We start from the raw sequence: 16517 nt of genomic DNA on the forward strand, positions 1-16517 counted from the left end.
AGGGGCCCATTCTTGGACTTTGTGCCTCCCATAAAATAGCAGGACATGCGGAGGCTTTGCTCGGCTGGGACAGGAGGGGAGGTTACAGGTGCTTTGAGGAAGCTGTGATGTGATTCCCACCCCAGCCTGTCCCTTGACTCTGGCTGGCAGCAGGATATGGTTTTTCTAGTAGCAGCAGGCCAGAGACCTCAAGTTAACTGTGCAGGTGCGTGCCCTGCCACCTGCCTCTCATCACGTCGAGAGCAGGAATTCCAGCGGGAGCTGTGTCTCCATCCTGGGTCTGCCGCCTACTTAGCCACCCAGAAAGCAGAGCCAGAGGCCTCCTGCCTGCACCTCCCGGAGTCTGTGTCTATCTTCCGTGTAAACTGCAATCAGTGCTAAGAAGCTTCCTGGACAGGGCTGGACAAAGGTGAGCAGACACAGTAGCATCCACTTGACAGTGGAGAATGAGATATTTGTGATCCCCACCTCCGGACAGACGAATACGCAGCCTGTCCCCAGTGCCGTGACCTGTTCTCTACTGGCTTCACACTGTCCTGGGGGGACCCTGCCTTGTCCCCAGCACACTTCAATAACAGAGGGCGGCTTGTCTCCAGGACCAGCACATCCGTCAGGGAGCTGCTATTCTTTGCCATGGCCAAGTCAGACTCCCAGAGGGCTGGCTGAGGGCTGTCCTGTAGGAGTCCCAGCTGCAGGAATTTCCTTGGCTATGCAGCACCTCCCCAGGCGTAGCATTGAGGGGAAGACGCAAAGATCCACAATTACTTTTGCGGGTCCAGGAACAAAAGTGCTTTTGCGAAGGAAACGGCTGGGGGAAGAGGCATAAAGGTAGGACGGGAGACCCTAGGGAGCAGCACAGAGCTAACAAGAGCCTTAGACACCTCAGCCTGGCTGCTGCACGAAGCTCACTGCCTCTACCTGTTGCCTTAGACTCCGGACCACGTCTCAGCTACCGAGGAAACCACAGTCCTTCTCCGATTTCTCTTTCATGAGCTGTATCTCCATTTGAAATCCTGCCAGTTCCATCCATCCACGTTACCGCTGATTCCTCACCTCCCTCAGCTGCCCCGACTGCAGGCTGAACCTTTCACTCCTGGCTTGTCAGTAGGCTGGCTCCATCTCGGTCCCAGTATAATCAAAGGGTCTCCTTCCCCCTTCTGGCTTAGCTGGGAGGGTCAGGTTACAGACAGCATAACCCCCGTCTCTGATCACTTTAATCCCAGCAACTCATGTCATGTCAGACAGAGGCAACATTTGCTCTGGAAAATGGTCGTGACAGAAAGAGTGAAGCCAGGCCCCGTCCTCTCCGCCAGAGCACTTAGAGATTAACGGTGGAGATGAAGAGGTGAACAGCTGGGCACTTTCCAGCCTCTCTGCAGAGCCCCTCAGACAAATCGCAGTCCCTGGAGTGTCAGGTTACTGGACTGGGAACCACTTTCATTAGGAGTTGGTCAGCAGGGAATTCCGACATTTTCAATTACCAGCATGCAGAGACGGCTGTGTTCTTGGGGTCAGGATTAAGGGCATGACCTCGGGCTGGAGACGAAGTGGCAGGGGAACACACCGGGGAGATGCAGGCACGGACTGGCTAGTCTGGAGGTAAGGCGTTAGTGGGCAGGCAGGGGGAAGAACGCAGTAGGAGAGCAGCCAGTAGTGGTCCCTTCTCCCCTGCCGGCTCTGCCAGGGGATCTGCCAGGGCATGGATTGACAACTGGAGGCTGCAGCCAGTCTATCCAACATGCACTGCACCCCTCTGCTTGGCCTGCTCGCCCAGCTTCTGGCAAACAGCAATCCCTGCCAATCCTGGCTAATAGCCGTTGATGGACCCATCCTCCATGAACGTATCTAGCTCTTTTCCGAACCCCCTTATAGTCTTGGCCTTCACAACATCCTCGGGCAAGGAGTTCCACAGATTGACTGTGCGCTGTGTGAAGAAATACTGCCTTTTGTTTGTTTTAAACCTGCTGCCTGTTCATTTCAGTGGGTGACCCCTACTTTCTGAGTTATGAGGAGTAAATCACATTTCCTTATTCACTTTCTCCACACCAGTCATGGTTTTAGAGACCTCTGTCGCACCGCATCCCTCCTTAGGCCTCTCTTTTCCCAGCTGACCTTCTCCCTGGGAAATATTTACCCTGCCCCCCCCCTCCCCCCCAGGTGTGTGTAGTGAGGCCTGGGTGTCATGTGTGCTGCCTTTCTAGCAGTCTTCCCTCAGTGCCCCATGGAGGGAGCCTGCACCTCAGACTCCACGCTGGGACTCTCTAGAGGGCAGCCTGGGCATTTAGCAATGGGCCGGGCTCACCTTCCTGGCCAGTTCCGTGCTGCTGTCCTCTCCCCCCACAGCGGGACAGCCCGGGACACGCCCTTCGAAATCAATTACCTGCCAGTGGAGGTGGCGGCGGTAATGAAAAGGTGCACAGCTGCTGGCACTCGGGCTAGTTTAGCAAGCAACGCTTTCCTACAGTGCAGTGCAGCCCGGGGCCAGGGAATTCACGGTCTGCAGCCATGACAGACTGGCACTTTACAGCTTGCTGGATTCCATTTCACAGGCTGCCAGCCCGCGGTGGGCAAGGTAGCCCCCTCCGGCGCACACGCGCATTGTTTGTGTGCACGGCGCGTCTGGAAAACGTCCCAGCAGGCCCAGCTCCGGCCTCTTGCGTTTGCAACTGCAAATGTTGGACGAGCTTAAAAAAACCAGCGGCTGAATCCAAAGCTGGGCCCTGGCTCTGGCCCCGTTTGAATGAAGGAAAGCCCCAGTGGGGATGGATTACAGGCTTTAAAGCAGCTCCTACTGCAGCACGGCCAGGAATTTGGCTCGGGCAGAGGGAAGCTTTTGGCCGTCTCCTTGCTCTTTGTTTAACTGAGTTTACAAACCTCACTGCCTGCCCGTCAATGGAGCAGGGGGATCCTGCTCTCAGCGCTGGGCAGAGAGGCCAGATGGGCAGCGCAGGGCATCGTCTCCTCTACCGACACAGCGTGTGCGGCAATGGACTATCCTGGGGCAGGTTTGGCACTGTATGATGGTGAGGTTGTCTTACTTCCTACCCCACAACCCACACCTGGATGCTCCCTGCTCCAGTGCCAGGGGGTTGGAGCAAAGAGGGCCGTGCTCTTAGCGCAGGGCATGGTACCGCCAGAGATTGCCCTCCTGTTCCCCCACGCCTCAGCATTAACCCCTTCGACGCCTTCTCCAGCATGGAAGGAAGGACCGGGGATTTGCATTTGTTTCGGGCCGCTCTGATCTACCCTCATATGCCCCGTGGAGGGCTCCCTCTGTCTCTGGACCTGCCCTCAGGCCTGGGGTGAGCCTCACCTATGGCTCAGCTGGCTCTAACGGCCATAGGGGATGCACTCACAGGGGCAGGCCCAGACCCAGTTCATCCCTGGCCTGTTTATACCCAGGGAAGGTTACTTTAGATGCTATCTAAGTTCATCCCACTTTGCAACAGCTTCACAAACTGCCCCGACTCCTCTTCCGGTCCTTGAGTTTCCTTTTTCCTTCGGCCTACTCCTTCCCTGGCTGGTTTGGGTTGGCAAAGGCACCTTCGCCCATCACCCCCCGTCACAGCAGAACTGAAAATTGCCTGCAGCTCTGAGAGGAGCCAGGGACCCCGTCCTGCAGCACGCGGGCACCGAACTGGCCTCCCAGGAACGGGGGATGGGAAGCTGTTGTTGGCTTCAGTAGGGACCGTGCCTGGGCTTTTCCCAGAGCCATTCTGTGGAAGAAGAAGGGGGGCTAGCTTCCAAAGTCCTGCTCTGAGCCACGGGGTCTGCATACCCTGGACAGCGGAGGAGGGGTCTTTGTAACTCGTTTCTCCAGAGCTGGGAGCGACTGCATGAAGGCGAGGGCTCCGTTTCTGCCATTTCCACTGACAATGGGGCGACGGAGGGGAGATGGGGGCCCCTCACTTTTAACATGCTTGGGGATGTTTTTGTAGGGGAGGAGTTGGCCCTGCCTCGGTCACTGACCCCCAGCTACCTTCTTCCTCCGCCCTGCCACACCCCTGCCTTGTGCGATCCTGAGGCTCTCAGGACGGTCTCCAAAGTGGCAGGACCTGGTAACAGGCTCTGCAGGCAGAAGAATAACCCCATTAAGTTGTGGGGACGAGGAGAGGGACGGGCCCTGCCAAGCCGGTCAGACAGCAAGGCGAGGCTAGTGCCGTCTGGCGCCCTGGGTCAGCCACAGACTATCATCACTGTCTTGGAAGAGCCGGAGCTGTGGCAGTGAGCCTGGAGGAGGGCAGGCCCAGGCTCTGTACCCGCCCCTGGCAGGCAGGCAGGCATGCTCCCGGCACATCACACGCTAGAGGACCTCTGACGTCCCCACCTGCCAAGGGGCTATGCCCATGGCCTCCCACACGAGTGAGGCAATTAGCACGCAGATGCCGTTTGCCCAGTGTAGCAACAAGGATTAACCCATTTTACACACAAATTAGCCAAGGGTTAGCGCCTCGGTCATTCCGTCTGTCTCACACATGCACACCACAGGGACAAGAGCCCATCTCTGGGTGGGGGACCAGAACAAGTAACCGGGGGGAGCTCCGTGCCTATCCATCATGGGCCGGTTTTTGTTTTCCGCACCAAGTCAGCTCTTCCGAGCCCCAGGCCAGTGCAGAAAAGGCAAACCTCAAACTCCTGGAGTAATTCATGGAATGGGGACGCGCAGGAGTCAGCTGGTGGGGGGATCCCGCAGAGAGGGTGACTGGAGGGTGACAGGATTTGCCAGGAAAGCTCTAGCAATGTATCTCATGCCCTAGCCTGCCAGCGTCCCCCCACTGCCAGCTACAGTAACAGAAGAGAGTCCTGATGAGTTGGCAGCTGGCAAAGCTCCGGCCATATGCGAGTCCTGGCTCTGCGTAGGCTCCAGCAGGCAAAAGAAGGAGAACACGTACAGCACACGTCTTGCCTCCGCATCTCCTCAACGCACAAACCCTCCGCGGGTGAAGTCCCAGCCAGAGGAGATCACAGCAGTCTGCGGCACGCAATCAGACTGGGCAGCACGGGGGACAGGGCGCGAGAAGGAAGCAGGGCCGGTGGGGCATTAGGCAACGAATGTAAAGCAAAGCGATTTGTAGAGGCCATGGCTGCAGGAGCGCAAGAGACAGCAGGAACGACTAGTGGGATTCGGGGAAGAAAGCCCCGAGCTACAGACAGAGATGCCTGGAGGAAGGAGAAGGTAGATAGATCGTGTTAAGAGAAGAGGAGCTGCAGCAGTGGCCTGGCTGGTGAGCGGCCAAGGCAGGCAGCAGCGTGACAACAGCGGCAGACGTTGCCTGGTGTCCTGCCTCGGACGTGCCTCACTCCTTGCGTATGCAGCGAAACACAGACACATCTAGTCAGAAAATTAACTAATAGTCTGTTAACGCCCTGCCTGCTCTGCTGTCTGCCAGGCAGAGTGATCTGCATCACGGGGTGAGCTGGGCCCATTCGAACAAAACATGTTCTCATACACCCAAAGGCGAAGTTATCCTATACCTAGGAGCAATGAATACAGGCCACCCCTATAGACTGGGGGCCTGTGTTCTGGGAAGCAGTGACTCTGGAAGGGAGTTAGGGGCCACAATGGACAAGCGACTGAACATGAGTTCCCAGGGCCATCTCGCGGCAGCAGGGCTAATCCAATCCCTGGATGTACAAGCAGGCGCGTAGTGAGTAGGAGCAGGGAGGTGATTTCACATCTGTAGATGGCCTTAGTGAGACCAACACTGGAACCCGACGTACAGTTCTGGTGGCTATATTTTTAAAGGGATGTTGAATTGGAGAACATGTAGAAAAAGCCACCCCCGTGATCTGAGGGCTGGGAAAACGGCCCTACAGTGAGACACTAAAAAGCTGAACCTGTTTAACTTATCCAAAAGAAGACTGCGAGGTGACTTGAGTGCACTGTATCAGTATCTTCATATCAGTACCTTCCAAATTTTCAACAGTGAGGATGATTAAGTCCTGGAACTGCCAAGGGAAGTGATGGATTTTCCTTCTCTTGGAGGCTTCACGTCCAGCCTGGCTGCTCAATGGGTGCTGGGGGAAGGTGTCCTCTCTTGGCTTTCACCCCAGCAAAGAAGCAGATAGTCCTGGTCCTGGCCTTTGCACACCTTTGCTAACAATCCAGCATCCTGTGCAAAACAGAACCTTGGTGGGGACAGATCTCCAGGTCCTGAAAGACATCTGTGCATGTTCTGTGTACTCATGCAAAGGGCAAAGTTAAGGCAGCTCTTCCAAACCAGTGGTCTTTGGCCACTGGAGGTCAGCAGGGAAGTTGCCGGGTGTCCTTGCAGAGCGGGGTAGGTAGTTCACACAGTGCTAACGCACTTTTTTGCGTTAGTCACAAACTGTATTAAAAGAAGCTAATTTCCTAAAGTAGCTTTTCCATGTAAACTACTGTTATCATGCTGTCACTGCCCCAGGGAGGTCAGGTGAGCATAAGGGGAGGTCATCATCCTCTTCATCATGGCAAATCCCGGAGGGACATGGCCTCCTTGCAGATCAAGCGCCATGCCGAGATGGATGAAGGGGAGTTGAGTCTGTTCTTGAAAACGGATGGGGAGGTGGATCTGTCTGACTGTGAGCAGGAGAGAAGGGTTCTAGAGGTAATGTTTGTATTAACATACGAGCCATGCGGTGGACAATTTTGAGCATCCGTCTCTCTGGAGATTCTGCTGGAAAAAATAACTATTGTTGTGACATTATCTAAACAGGGTAAAGGGGACGACCTGAGTAACTACAGGCCAGTGAGCCTGACATTGATCCTGAGCAAACCAGGGAACAGCTGATATGGGATACGGCCAGGAAAGAACTAAAGGATGGTAACATAAGTGATGTCCAACAGCATGGTTCTACAGCTCGCCAACTAACGATGTGTTTTATGAGATCACGAGTTTGGTTGATAAAGTCACTGTGTTGACATACTATAAATAAACTCTGTGGGTAGGTCTACACTGTACCTGGAAGCAGACTCCTGAGAGCGGATGGAAAGACATGCTCTGGCTCTGCTAGCACATTAAAAATAGCAATGTGGCTGCTGGCCATCTGAGTACAAAGCTGCCCGATGCCCTGTTTATGGACCTCGATGGCTAGTCTGAGCTGCCGTCTGGGGTGCGGTGACCACACTGCTATTTTTATGTGCTGGCTTGAGCAGAGCTAGTGCGTGTCTGTCTGTCTTTCTATGAACACTGGGAAGCGCCGTGCCAGCTGCTGGATGGACATACCTAGTTGCTTTTGACTCAGTACCACACACCATTCTTATTACACAATATGACACATGCTAAATGGATTGAAAAAGAGCTGACCGACAGATCTCAAAAAGTAACTGTAAATGGGGAATCGTTATTGTGTTTCTAGTGGAATGCTCTTACAGTCTATGCTCAGCCCAGTGTTATCCAATACCTCCATCAATTAGCTGTAAGAAAACATAATAGCAGATGACACCAAGATTGGCGATGTGGTAGATAACAGTGGGGACAGGACGGTTATACTAATCTACTGAGATTGCTTGGAAGATGGGCTCATTTGAACATTGTGTGTTTTCATACAGCCAAATAGAAGGTCTTACATCCAGGAGAAAAGAATGTAGATCATATTTATAGACTGGGGGGCTGTAGCAGAGAAAGGTATAATATGATCCAGTGGCTGGAAGTGGAAGCGAGACAAATGCAGACTGGAAATAAGGTGTATGCTGTTAACAGTGAGAGTAATTAATCACTGGAACAATTTATCAAGGGTCATGGTGGAGTCTCCATCACTGGCCATTTTAAAATCAAGTTAGGATATTGTTCCAGAAGATCTGCTCTAGGAATTATTTTGGGGGAGTTGCATGGCCTGTGTTATACAGGAGGTCAGGCTAGGTGATCACAATGGTCCCTTCAGGCCTGGGAATCTATGAATCCAGGAATGCAGTGGTTGAGGGGTTAAGATGGAAACCAAGAGAACATGGGCTCCCAGTGTGATTCTATGCTAAGAACAGCATAATTCTGGGATAAATAACTGGGGGATATTGAGTAGAAGTGGGGAGGTGATATTACCAGCATTCGTGAGACCATTACTGGGACAATTTGTCCAGTTCTCTTGCCTATACGTCAAAATGGATGTTTCAGAGAAGTCTCAGAAAGAGCTACAAGAATGATCCAAGGTCTGGGAAACCTGCCTTAGAGTGAGAGAGCAACGGAGCTCAATCTATTTAATGTTTCCCAGAGAAAGCAAAGGGGTGCCTTGATCACGGTCTGTAAGTATCTAGATGAGGAGGAAAATTCTGTTAACAGAGGACAAAGCAGACAAAGGCAGAACAAGGTTTAGTGGCAGGAAGTTGAGGCTAGATAAATCCAGACTAGACAGATTGTGCACTCTTTTAACAGGGAGGATAATTAACCATTGGAACCATTTTTACCGAGGGACGTGGTAGGGTTCTCCGTCACTTGGAGTCTGTAACTCAAGACTGGACATTTCGAGGCAACCTGCTCTATCTCGCCCTGCCGTTCTGGGCTGGAAGCAGGAACCACGGGGTGAGGTTCTGTGGCCTGTTCTATGCAAGAGATCAGAGTCGATCAGAATGGTCTTTCCTGGCCTTAAAATCGATGAGTTTTTCCCATCCTCTCTCATGACAGTCTGCATCCACATGTGGCTCTTCAGCCAAGGCTGGATTCTCACACGTCTCTTCCAATCCCTGCCTGTGCTTTTGCTTCTGCAGTGCTCAGTGCTCTGCCCCAAAGTCCACGAAGGCCCCAGACCTTCTCTCCTACCCCTTTGTACCTCAGCACCTTGCTGAGAGACCACAGGACTCTGCCCTCTCCAGACCAGCTGCCCTGCTCCTGGGCTCCCCCCTCCTGCACCAGGCTCACTGCCACGTCATCTCCTTTGGCGGGAGCCATTCCTCGGCCCGGTCCTTTACCCCACACCCTGCTTCCTGCCTTCAGAGTCTCCCGGAGAAGGTTGGGTCTCCTCGTGCCACTGGAGCTGCAGCAGTTTAATGGCTGTGTCTGCCCCAGCCTGGCTGCTGTGTGAGCACCGGCCTGTGCTGCACAGCTTGGCCCAGCGCCTGGCGTTATCCCGGGAAGGTGCGTCAGTAAAATACCAAGACAAAGGTGACAAGCAGCCTCAGTCTATGGAAACAATCCCGCTCCCAGCCCCACTCTCTGAGCTGCACCGTTCACTCTCTCTTGGCACGCAGCTGGCGGGGAGAGGGGCACACAGACAATCACCCCCAGGCCAACACAACCCGCGGCTGGGGCTTTATTAAGAGTTGCTGAGGCAAGACGGAGGGAGATCAGGTAGCTGGCATGTTCCCTGGCCAGGCACTGCCCCACCCCTGCAGGAGGGGGTGAATAGCCCCTCACTCCTTCAACCCTCCTCGGAGGCTCCCTCCCGTCAAAGCTGAAATGAGCTGGAGCCTCTCCTTGCCCAGGCATTCACACCAACCCCTGAGACACTCAACCAGCAGAGGCTGGAGGGCCTGGCTTTCTTGTGTCCATTGCTGCCCTGGAGCCCACTTCTCCCCTCCCGGCAGCAGAGAACCCTCCTGTCTCCTGTTTCCCCGCTTTCCCAGCTCCCTGCTGTATCTTTGTATCTGCAGCTTCTGTTACCAACTGCTAATGAGGTACATCAAGGCTGCCAGACTGGGCTGCGCAAGCTAAAGAATTCAGAGCCTCTAATTACAGAGGAATTAGCGAGCAGGCAGTTACTGTTTAGTGCTAATGAATAGATACATTAAGAGAGGCATCACACAGGCTGAGAAGTGTGAGCCCTGATAATAAAGGAGTGTCAAACAAGGGAAGCGCAGGAGGAGGATCCAAGGCTCTGAAAGGAGGCGACTAAAAAAAAAAACCAACCCAATTCGCAATTTCAGACATCTCAGCTACTAGTACGGCAAAGGTGGAGATGTTCACAGTTGGGGCATTAGTGCAGCGATGACATCGCTTAATTGCAAGGTGTGAAATCAATGCTTTAAACAGCTTATAAACACTGGAGCAGCAATGCGGAGGGAAATGGTTAGATCTCTCCTAACTAGAACAGAAATAGACACATTGCACGCACACACACACACACACACAGCCCTCTTACACACTCTCTCTCTCCCTCACACAGACACACTGCACACAGTTACACAAATACACACAGCTCACACACAGCCCAGCCTAGCACAGCGGCGCACACACACATCTGGATGCTCATGTCCATGGACACGGATGTGAACTGGTGCCCACCAGTCGTGTAATGAGCTCAAGCCGTGGTCCAACAGGCCCAGACCACACGCCCTTTTCACTCCTGGCTGCTCTGAGATCCCACAGACCCACGGGCTCTGGCCCCAGGCAGCAGAATGGAACCGCTTGTGGAGTGCTGTTTCTTATTAGCAACTGTCTGTGGCCATGTCCCCCGTGGAGCTGCTGAGTGTGGAACCGGCGCTCCCTGTGCACCCCTCCCCGCCCCGTGGACCCTCGGGCAGCCTTGGAATCCAGCAGGGCGGAGCATTCGCTCAGAGCCCCAGACTGGTCCCAAGCGGCCCTTGCACTTTTTGCTCCCTGGGCGGAGCTGGCTCTCCACAGTAAATAACACGCTCCCTGCAGGCAGAGGCCATTTGTCTCTGGACAGCAGCCACGTGGCTCTGAAGGAAATCTTCAGTGCAATGAGGGCTACTGCTTGGTTTCCTCCACAGACTAGCCCGGCACGGGAGCTGCTAGTTCCTGAACTACTCTCCCCACCATCCCCTGTGCCTTAGCTCTCCAGCGCTGGCCACCAGAGCGCCGGCAGCACGTGGAGAGAGGCCGGACCAGAGAGAGCAACAATGCAAGATCCCACAAGGCCCTGCACGGTGACCTGTGCAGCCGATTGTTTGGATTACTGTAGCGCCTCCGTGCCCGGGGCAGGCAGGACCCCGCTGGGCGAGGTACTGCACAAAAGTGTCTCTTTGCTGGGAGAAGGGATGTTTTCCAGCAAACCTGGGCAATGGGCTGGCATCTACCCAGGTCACTGAACATCCTTCAGCCAGGACGAGCTCTTGGTCACCACCAATATGCCCAGGAAACGAGATGCTCCTGACTCCATTCCCACCCCTGAGCCTCCGCCTGGCTCCACAGCAGAGAGAGCAATTCCTTACCAGCTTGGTTGGTGGTGATATTGACGGAGGCAAACTGCGGGGAGAAGGGACTCTGGTCGGTGACCCCGTTCACGGCCTGGATCTCAAAGGTGTACTGGGTGTGGGCCAGCAGGTCGCTGATGTAGACGCGAGGCTCAGTCAGGCCCAGCTGGCGTGGGGAGAACTGCACGTTGTCCCCACAGCGGGTGCAGGCGCCGCGCCCCGACCCGCAGCTCTTGCAGATGATGTTGTACACCAGGTCCTCACGGCCCCCAGAGTCCCGGGGAGGAGTCCACTCCAGCATCAGCGATGTCTCGTTCACGCTGGAGATCACGGTCTGGGGGGCGGACGGGATGGCTGGGGGGGAGGAGGAAAGAGAGAGACAGTGAGAGTCGATGGCCCATCACCACGAGGCAGGGCGCACACGGACTCATCAGCACGTTTCCGATGTGCCCAGATTCAGGAGGGAGATGGGAAGCTGGTACCTGCCATGCTCTCTGTCTCCCATTAGGTGGCCAGGTCTGACCCCACAGGAGCCTCCATGGACCACCAGCCCCACCCCCTCCATAGAGTGGCGTGTAGACCCCACCCCCAGAGCCCCTTACGAACTAGCACCTGCTGAAAAGGTGAGCAAGTCCCCAGATTGGATTCAAGCCGTCTCTGTGAACCTCCCTATTCTTCCTCCTCGCAACCCAGGGCAGGCTGCGCTCTGGTGTCCCGTCGTTCCACAGCACCTCGCATGGTGCATGCCCTGCAGCTCAGTGCACCCGTCGGGAGATATACAGCCACCCAGACCTTGGCAGGGAAGTAGAGGAGGAAAGCACTTCCCGCGGTATTTCACTGTAAACTCTTGAGTCTGCATGGTACAGATTTGGGAATTTTTACCATAATTACCAGGGGTCTGTATATTCCTGGAGTGCAGAGACTGATGGGCAGCATGTACGCATAGTGAGAGAAAGAGCCTGCCCCAAAGAACTTACCCGCTAAATAGACGAAGGCTGGGAATACAGCCAGCGGGCTCTCACTAAGACAAGGTCACCACGCAGGCTGGCGGCAGGGCGGGGATTGGACCCTGGCTCTTCCAGGCCAGTGACCTGCCCATTAGATCACACCACTCACTTGAGTGGCCACACTGATAAAAGCCTTTTTGCTCACCCTGAGACATGTATTTGCAAGGGGGTTGTTCTGCTCTTTGCCACAAGCCGGTTTCAAATCCCTGGAGGCCTACCGTCAGGACTTTCCATCTCGATTCAGCCCCCGGAGGGAAGTTATTTCAGTGCCTAAACTGGAATGCAGGAACCTATGTGTCTGCATCCACAGTCTATGCCAGACTCATCCTCAGCACCCAGCATCCCCCTAATCATTTTTGTTGTCTTTTTCTGTACCTTTTCCTATTCCGATATATCTTTTTTGAGATGGGGTGACCAGATCTGCAGTCATTAAAGCCTGAGGAACTTTTCCAAAAAGTTACTAACATGGGTCCTTCGTTGAGCCCTCGGCAGAAACCCAAAACCTATCCCTGACCACCCCATCCCACTGGGGTCAGGACCTGTCTTCACACACAGTCTCTGACTGCACCAACACCTTTACATGCAGCCACTGGGGGATGAGTTGCCCTGGCTGGGACGGTTTGTTAGACACCGACAGGCAATCTGAATTAGTTTCATCCCCACTTCAGGGTCGCTACCATCTCAAGGCCCTTCCCTGCCCCTCACCCAGCCTGGTGGTTACGTACTGGTGCATGGCATATCCAGGGGATCGGAGTCTGCCCGGTAATATCCATTTCGGCATACGCAGTTGGTGGCCCCTTCCGAAGTTGTCCTGCTGTTAATTGGGCAGTGAACACACCCTTCATCCCCTTGGCTGGCCTTGAAGGTCCCTGATGGGCAGCCTGGAAAAGAAGAGAGAGCAACATTTGGTGAGAGGAAAGCCCCAACCCACAGTTCTGGGTTGGGAAGTAGGGTGGGGAGATGGGCAGGACGGGGCTGCCTGGGTTCTACCAGAGCTGCTGGACAGGGGATTTGCAGGGTCCAAACCCAAAATCTGACAACTTGAAACAAACAAACAAACAGGAGAACCAGCAGCTGGGATATTCTCTGCAGCACAGGCCGCAGGTGTTGGCCAGTTCTTATTTCAGTGGCTGGAGGTGCCTTTTCACCCCCAGTCCCCTGGCGCTGAGACCTGCTTCCAGGCCCAGCATTACTCAACCATTTTCAAGGGACACAAATTAGTCTCAGAAAATGCAGAATACACACAAAGCTCTCCAGGGTTAAACCGTGGAACAGCAGCAGACAGGAGAGTCTTCATCCGTTATAGAAATTACGCATCACAGCAAAACACTGACACAGAAGTTCAATTTCACAGTTTAAATCTCTTTGGATCCAAGATTTCGCAGGGGTTTAATGAGCCCCTGGGCTCCTGGAAGGTTGGTTGTTTTTTAAATAGCAACATCTAGGGGCCCCAAAATACCCACGTGACCCTAGAAACCAGTCCTGCCCGCCTCCCGCACAGACCCTGTCTCCTGAGCCAGGGCAAGTGGCTGGTGCGTGCGTCCTGTGCTCCGGGGACAGACCGAACCCAGGCACCTGCCGCCAGCTTCCACTCCCCTCCACGTGAGCGGCAGAGCATTCGAGCTGCAGCCTCCCGAAACCACCTTGCAGCCGCTGATCTTCCAGGAGGGCCTGGCCATATGGGTTCAACGCTCCCCCGCCCCCGAGTGAATCCAGGGAGCCATACAGAGACGGAGGGAAGCGTACGCCGCCATGTCCTTGAAAACTGCTCAAGCACAGTCCTCCAGAGCGTCCCCCGCCCTGCACCGCGCCCCCCCCTTCCCCCCGTTCACTTCTGCAAACAATTCATGTCAAGCAGCTCTCCCTGGGGAGAAAGGCTTTCAAAATGGCAGCCCTCGCTCCGCATTCATGGCTCTGAGGAAGGGCTCTCCTGGGCCTGCCTTTGTTTCTCCAGACAGGCCCTTTGCTGCACAAGAGGCTTTTCTGAATGCCCGACACAAAGCAGCCAGCCCAGGCTCGGTCAATTCAGTTTAACCCAGAACCTTTAATAACCTCCCGCCTTATCTCTCGGCTGCCCTCCTCACTTCTCCCGCGCCTGATGCTGTACGGACGGGGGGATGGGCAGAGGGCCACGGCAGCCTGGCGATGCCGTTGACTATGGGGCACCACGATGGGCGAGATCAGCACCCGCAGGCTACAGAGACTGGGAGTTAAATCGGAATCAGCGCTCCCCTGCCTCGCACGCGCCATGGAGGGCTCCCATTGTCTCTCTCCCCTCGTCTCCTGTGCTCTCTCCGCAGGCTTTCCTGCTGAAAGCTAATCTGAGACACTGCACCGCATCTGGGGAAGGCACGATTCCTTGCCTGTGTGAATTCCCAATTAGAACAGGCACCTCAGCGCCTCTCCCTGCACCCTCGTTCGTTAGCAGACAAATACCCTGACCGAGCAGGACAGGCTGTGGCCGGGGAACAAAGGTGAGCCTCATCATAGGGTCACAAACTGGTCGAAAAGGCCACTCCGGCTCAGAGCGCGGCCCATCCAGCCCAGTCTCCCGTCATCCACACCGCAGGGCGCCAGCTGCCTCAGAGGACGGGGCAAATCCAGCCATCTGCTGGAGTTCATCTCTGGTCCCAGTGAGATGCCTGCTTTGTGCCCAGACTGACGTGCCCACCATGCGCCCCCACACAATCCGTCTGCACTAGGCCCTGCAGGTTTATAAGGTTACATGGGGGAGCAACGTTTGGTCCTGCAGCTGTTTGCTCCTCCTGCCAGCTTGGGCGATGTAAAGTGGTTCAGGGTCCCTCCAACCACTGCCTTGCTGTGAAATCCTGGTTACACTCGAGTCAGCGGGAGCTGTGGCATTAACTTCCTCCTGGCCAGGAGTTCACCCTAGTAGTTCACAAGTGCCTACCTGACAGTACACCCCAGGTATGAGACACACCCATGGCACATACAGAACACCTGCCTCTCTTTGTACCGGTGCATCTCCAGGTGCTACTCTCCTGCATTCCTTCTCCAGGGCTGCCTGGAACCGGCAGGAGGGTGGCAGACAAGTGACAGGACCAGGGTTTTCAGCTGTCCCTGAAGGGTGGCCAGGAGTGTTGTGGAACTGTGCTGAGGGGACTGACCGGTAACACCACAGGTTTCCATCAACCCTGGTACCAACATAAGTCCCATAGAACCGGTGGGTCTCGGGGCACCGCCAGGTGCTGGTGCACCTGGAAATCTTTTGAGTGTGCACACATGTGCTTCTGAGGCAGTGCTCGTGCCTGACCCAGTCCTGGGAATGCTGGCGTTCTCCAGGGTCAGCAGGGCTAGAGTGAACTGCATTTCTCTGGTGCCAGCCCTTTGCTCTAATCACTCAACCACACACTCACCACCCTTCCTGAGAGAGGCTGAGTGAGCCGGTCCCACCTGTGTACAACCCCATTCCTCCAGTTTCTTCCCCGGTTACTAAGCTCTGAACTTTTTAATTACGAGCCTGCAGCATTATCTTGTGCACGAGTGACACCAGGAATCCCACTGCCAGGTCCTGTCCCTGCCAGCCAAACCGGCAGCATTTAGAGAGCAGTGCATGAGAGGAAACCAAGGGCAAAGAAGATTAACTGAAGGGAAATGTGGAGATCAACCGGCTTCTCTGATGTGGATTAAAGAGCTGTCATTAAAAGAGGAAAAATCCACAGTGCAAATACACCCAGTTTAACCCAGTGATTCTCCACAGGACAGAAATAGAAGCTGATTGCACAGGACACTGGAGAGCCTCCTCCACTTTGCCAACAGGAGTTTTAACAGGATCCCTAGATTCAGGCTCTATTGCTGCTGTTCACAATTACCCCTCTTTGACCGGACCAGCTAGTCAAAGATCAGGGCCCTGGGGATGTTCCTCTTGGAAGCAGAAATTGATGCAGTCTGGTATTTTCTTTGAAGCAATCTTGTTTATTTACAAAGAATGTACAAAGCCCTGCATCTCCGAACGCACAAGGAACCAAGAACAAAAGGAGCAATTTCGTAGCTTACAGCTCCAAGCCTCTTGAGCCAACACCAGACCCAAATGCTCTCCTCCCTCTAGCTTTTCTCCTGGTCACACTGTGATTTCAGGCTCCTGCTTGACTTTCTTGCCTCTCTCCTGAGCAGGTTCACACACTCCTTCTGTCTTAGGTGGGGCTTATGCTTACCGTCATGTTAACTGAAGGGTGAGTGCACGCCTGTCAATCTCAGTGGGGTTTTAACTCAACTCCTAACAGAGTTTCACCCAGCTCAAAACAACAACAACAAGCACTTCTACCGCCCCTTCCACCCCAGGATCTCAAAACCTTAGTAAACCAAGACTAGCTGCTCCGTCAGGCAGGTGTTACTACTCCCATGTTGTGTGTAGAGGAACTGAAGTACAAAGGGGTTACCTGACTTGCCCAGTGCCAATCTGTAATGGAGCCAGGATGAGAAGT

The 16517-nt window shown here is 54.5% G+C and overlaps 1 protein-coding gene across 1 annotated transcript in view; it reads right to left on the reverse strand.

Moving 5' to 3' along the window:
* EPHB2 (EPH receptor B2) overlaps positions 1 to 16517 on the reverse strand; it is a 109257-nt gene that overhangs the window by 40685 nt on the left and 52055 nt on the right. The window contains exons 3-4 of the mRNA XM_067566271.1: positions 12798 to 12953; positions 11084 to 11419 (exon numbers count right to left, since the gene is read on the reverse strand). Of these exons, the coding sequence (XP_067422372.1) occupies positions 11084 to 11419; positions 12798 to 12953 (492 nt within the window). The remainder of the gene's footprint in view (positions 1 to 11083; positions 11420 to 12797; positions 12954 to 16517) is intronic.

Source organism: Emydura macquarii, unplaced genomic scaffold (genome assembly GCF_026122565.2).
Source record: "Emydura macquarii macquarii isolate MOO-44397 ecotype Brisbane River unplaced genomic scaffold, CSIRO-AGI_Emac_v2 contig_2768, whole genome shotgun sequence".
Classification (NCBI taxonomy): domain Eukaryota; kingdom Metazoa; phylum Chordata; order Testudines; family Chelidae; genus Emydura; species Emydura macquarii.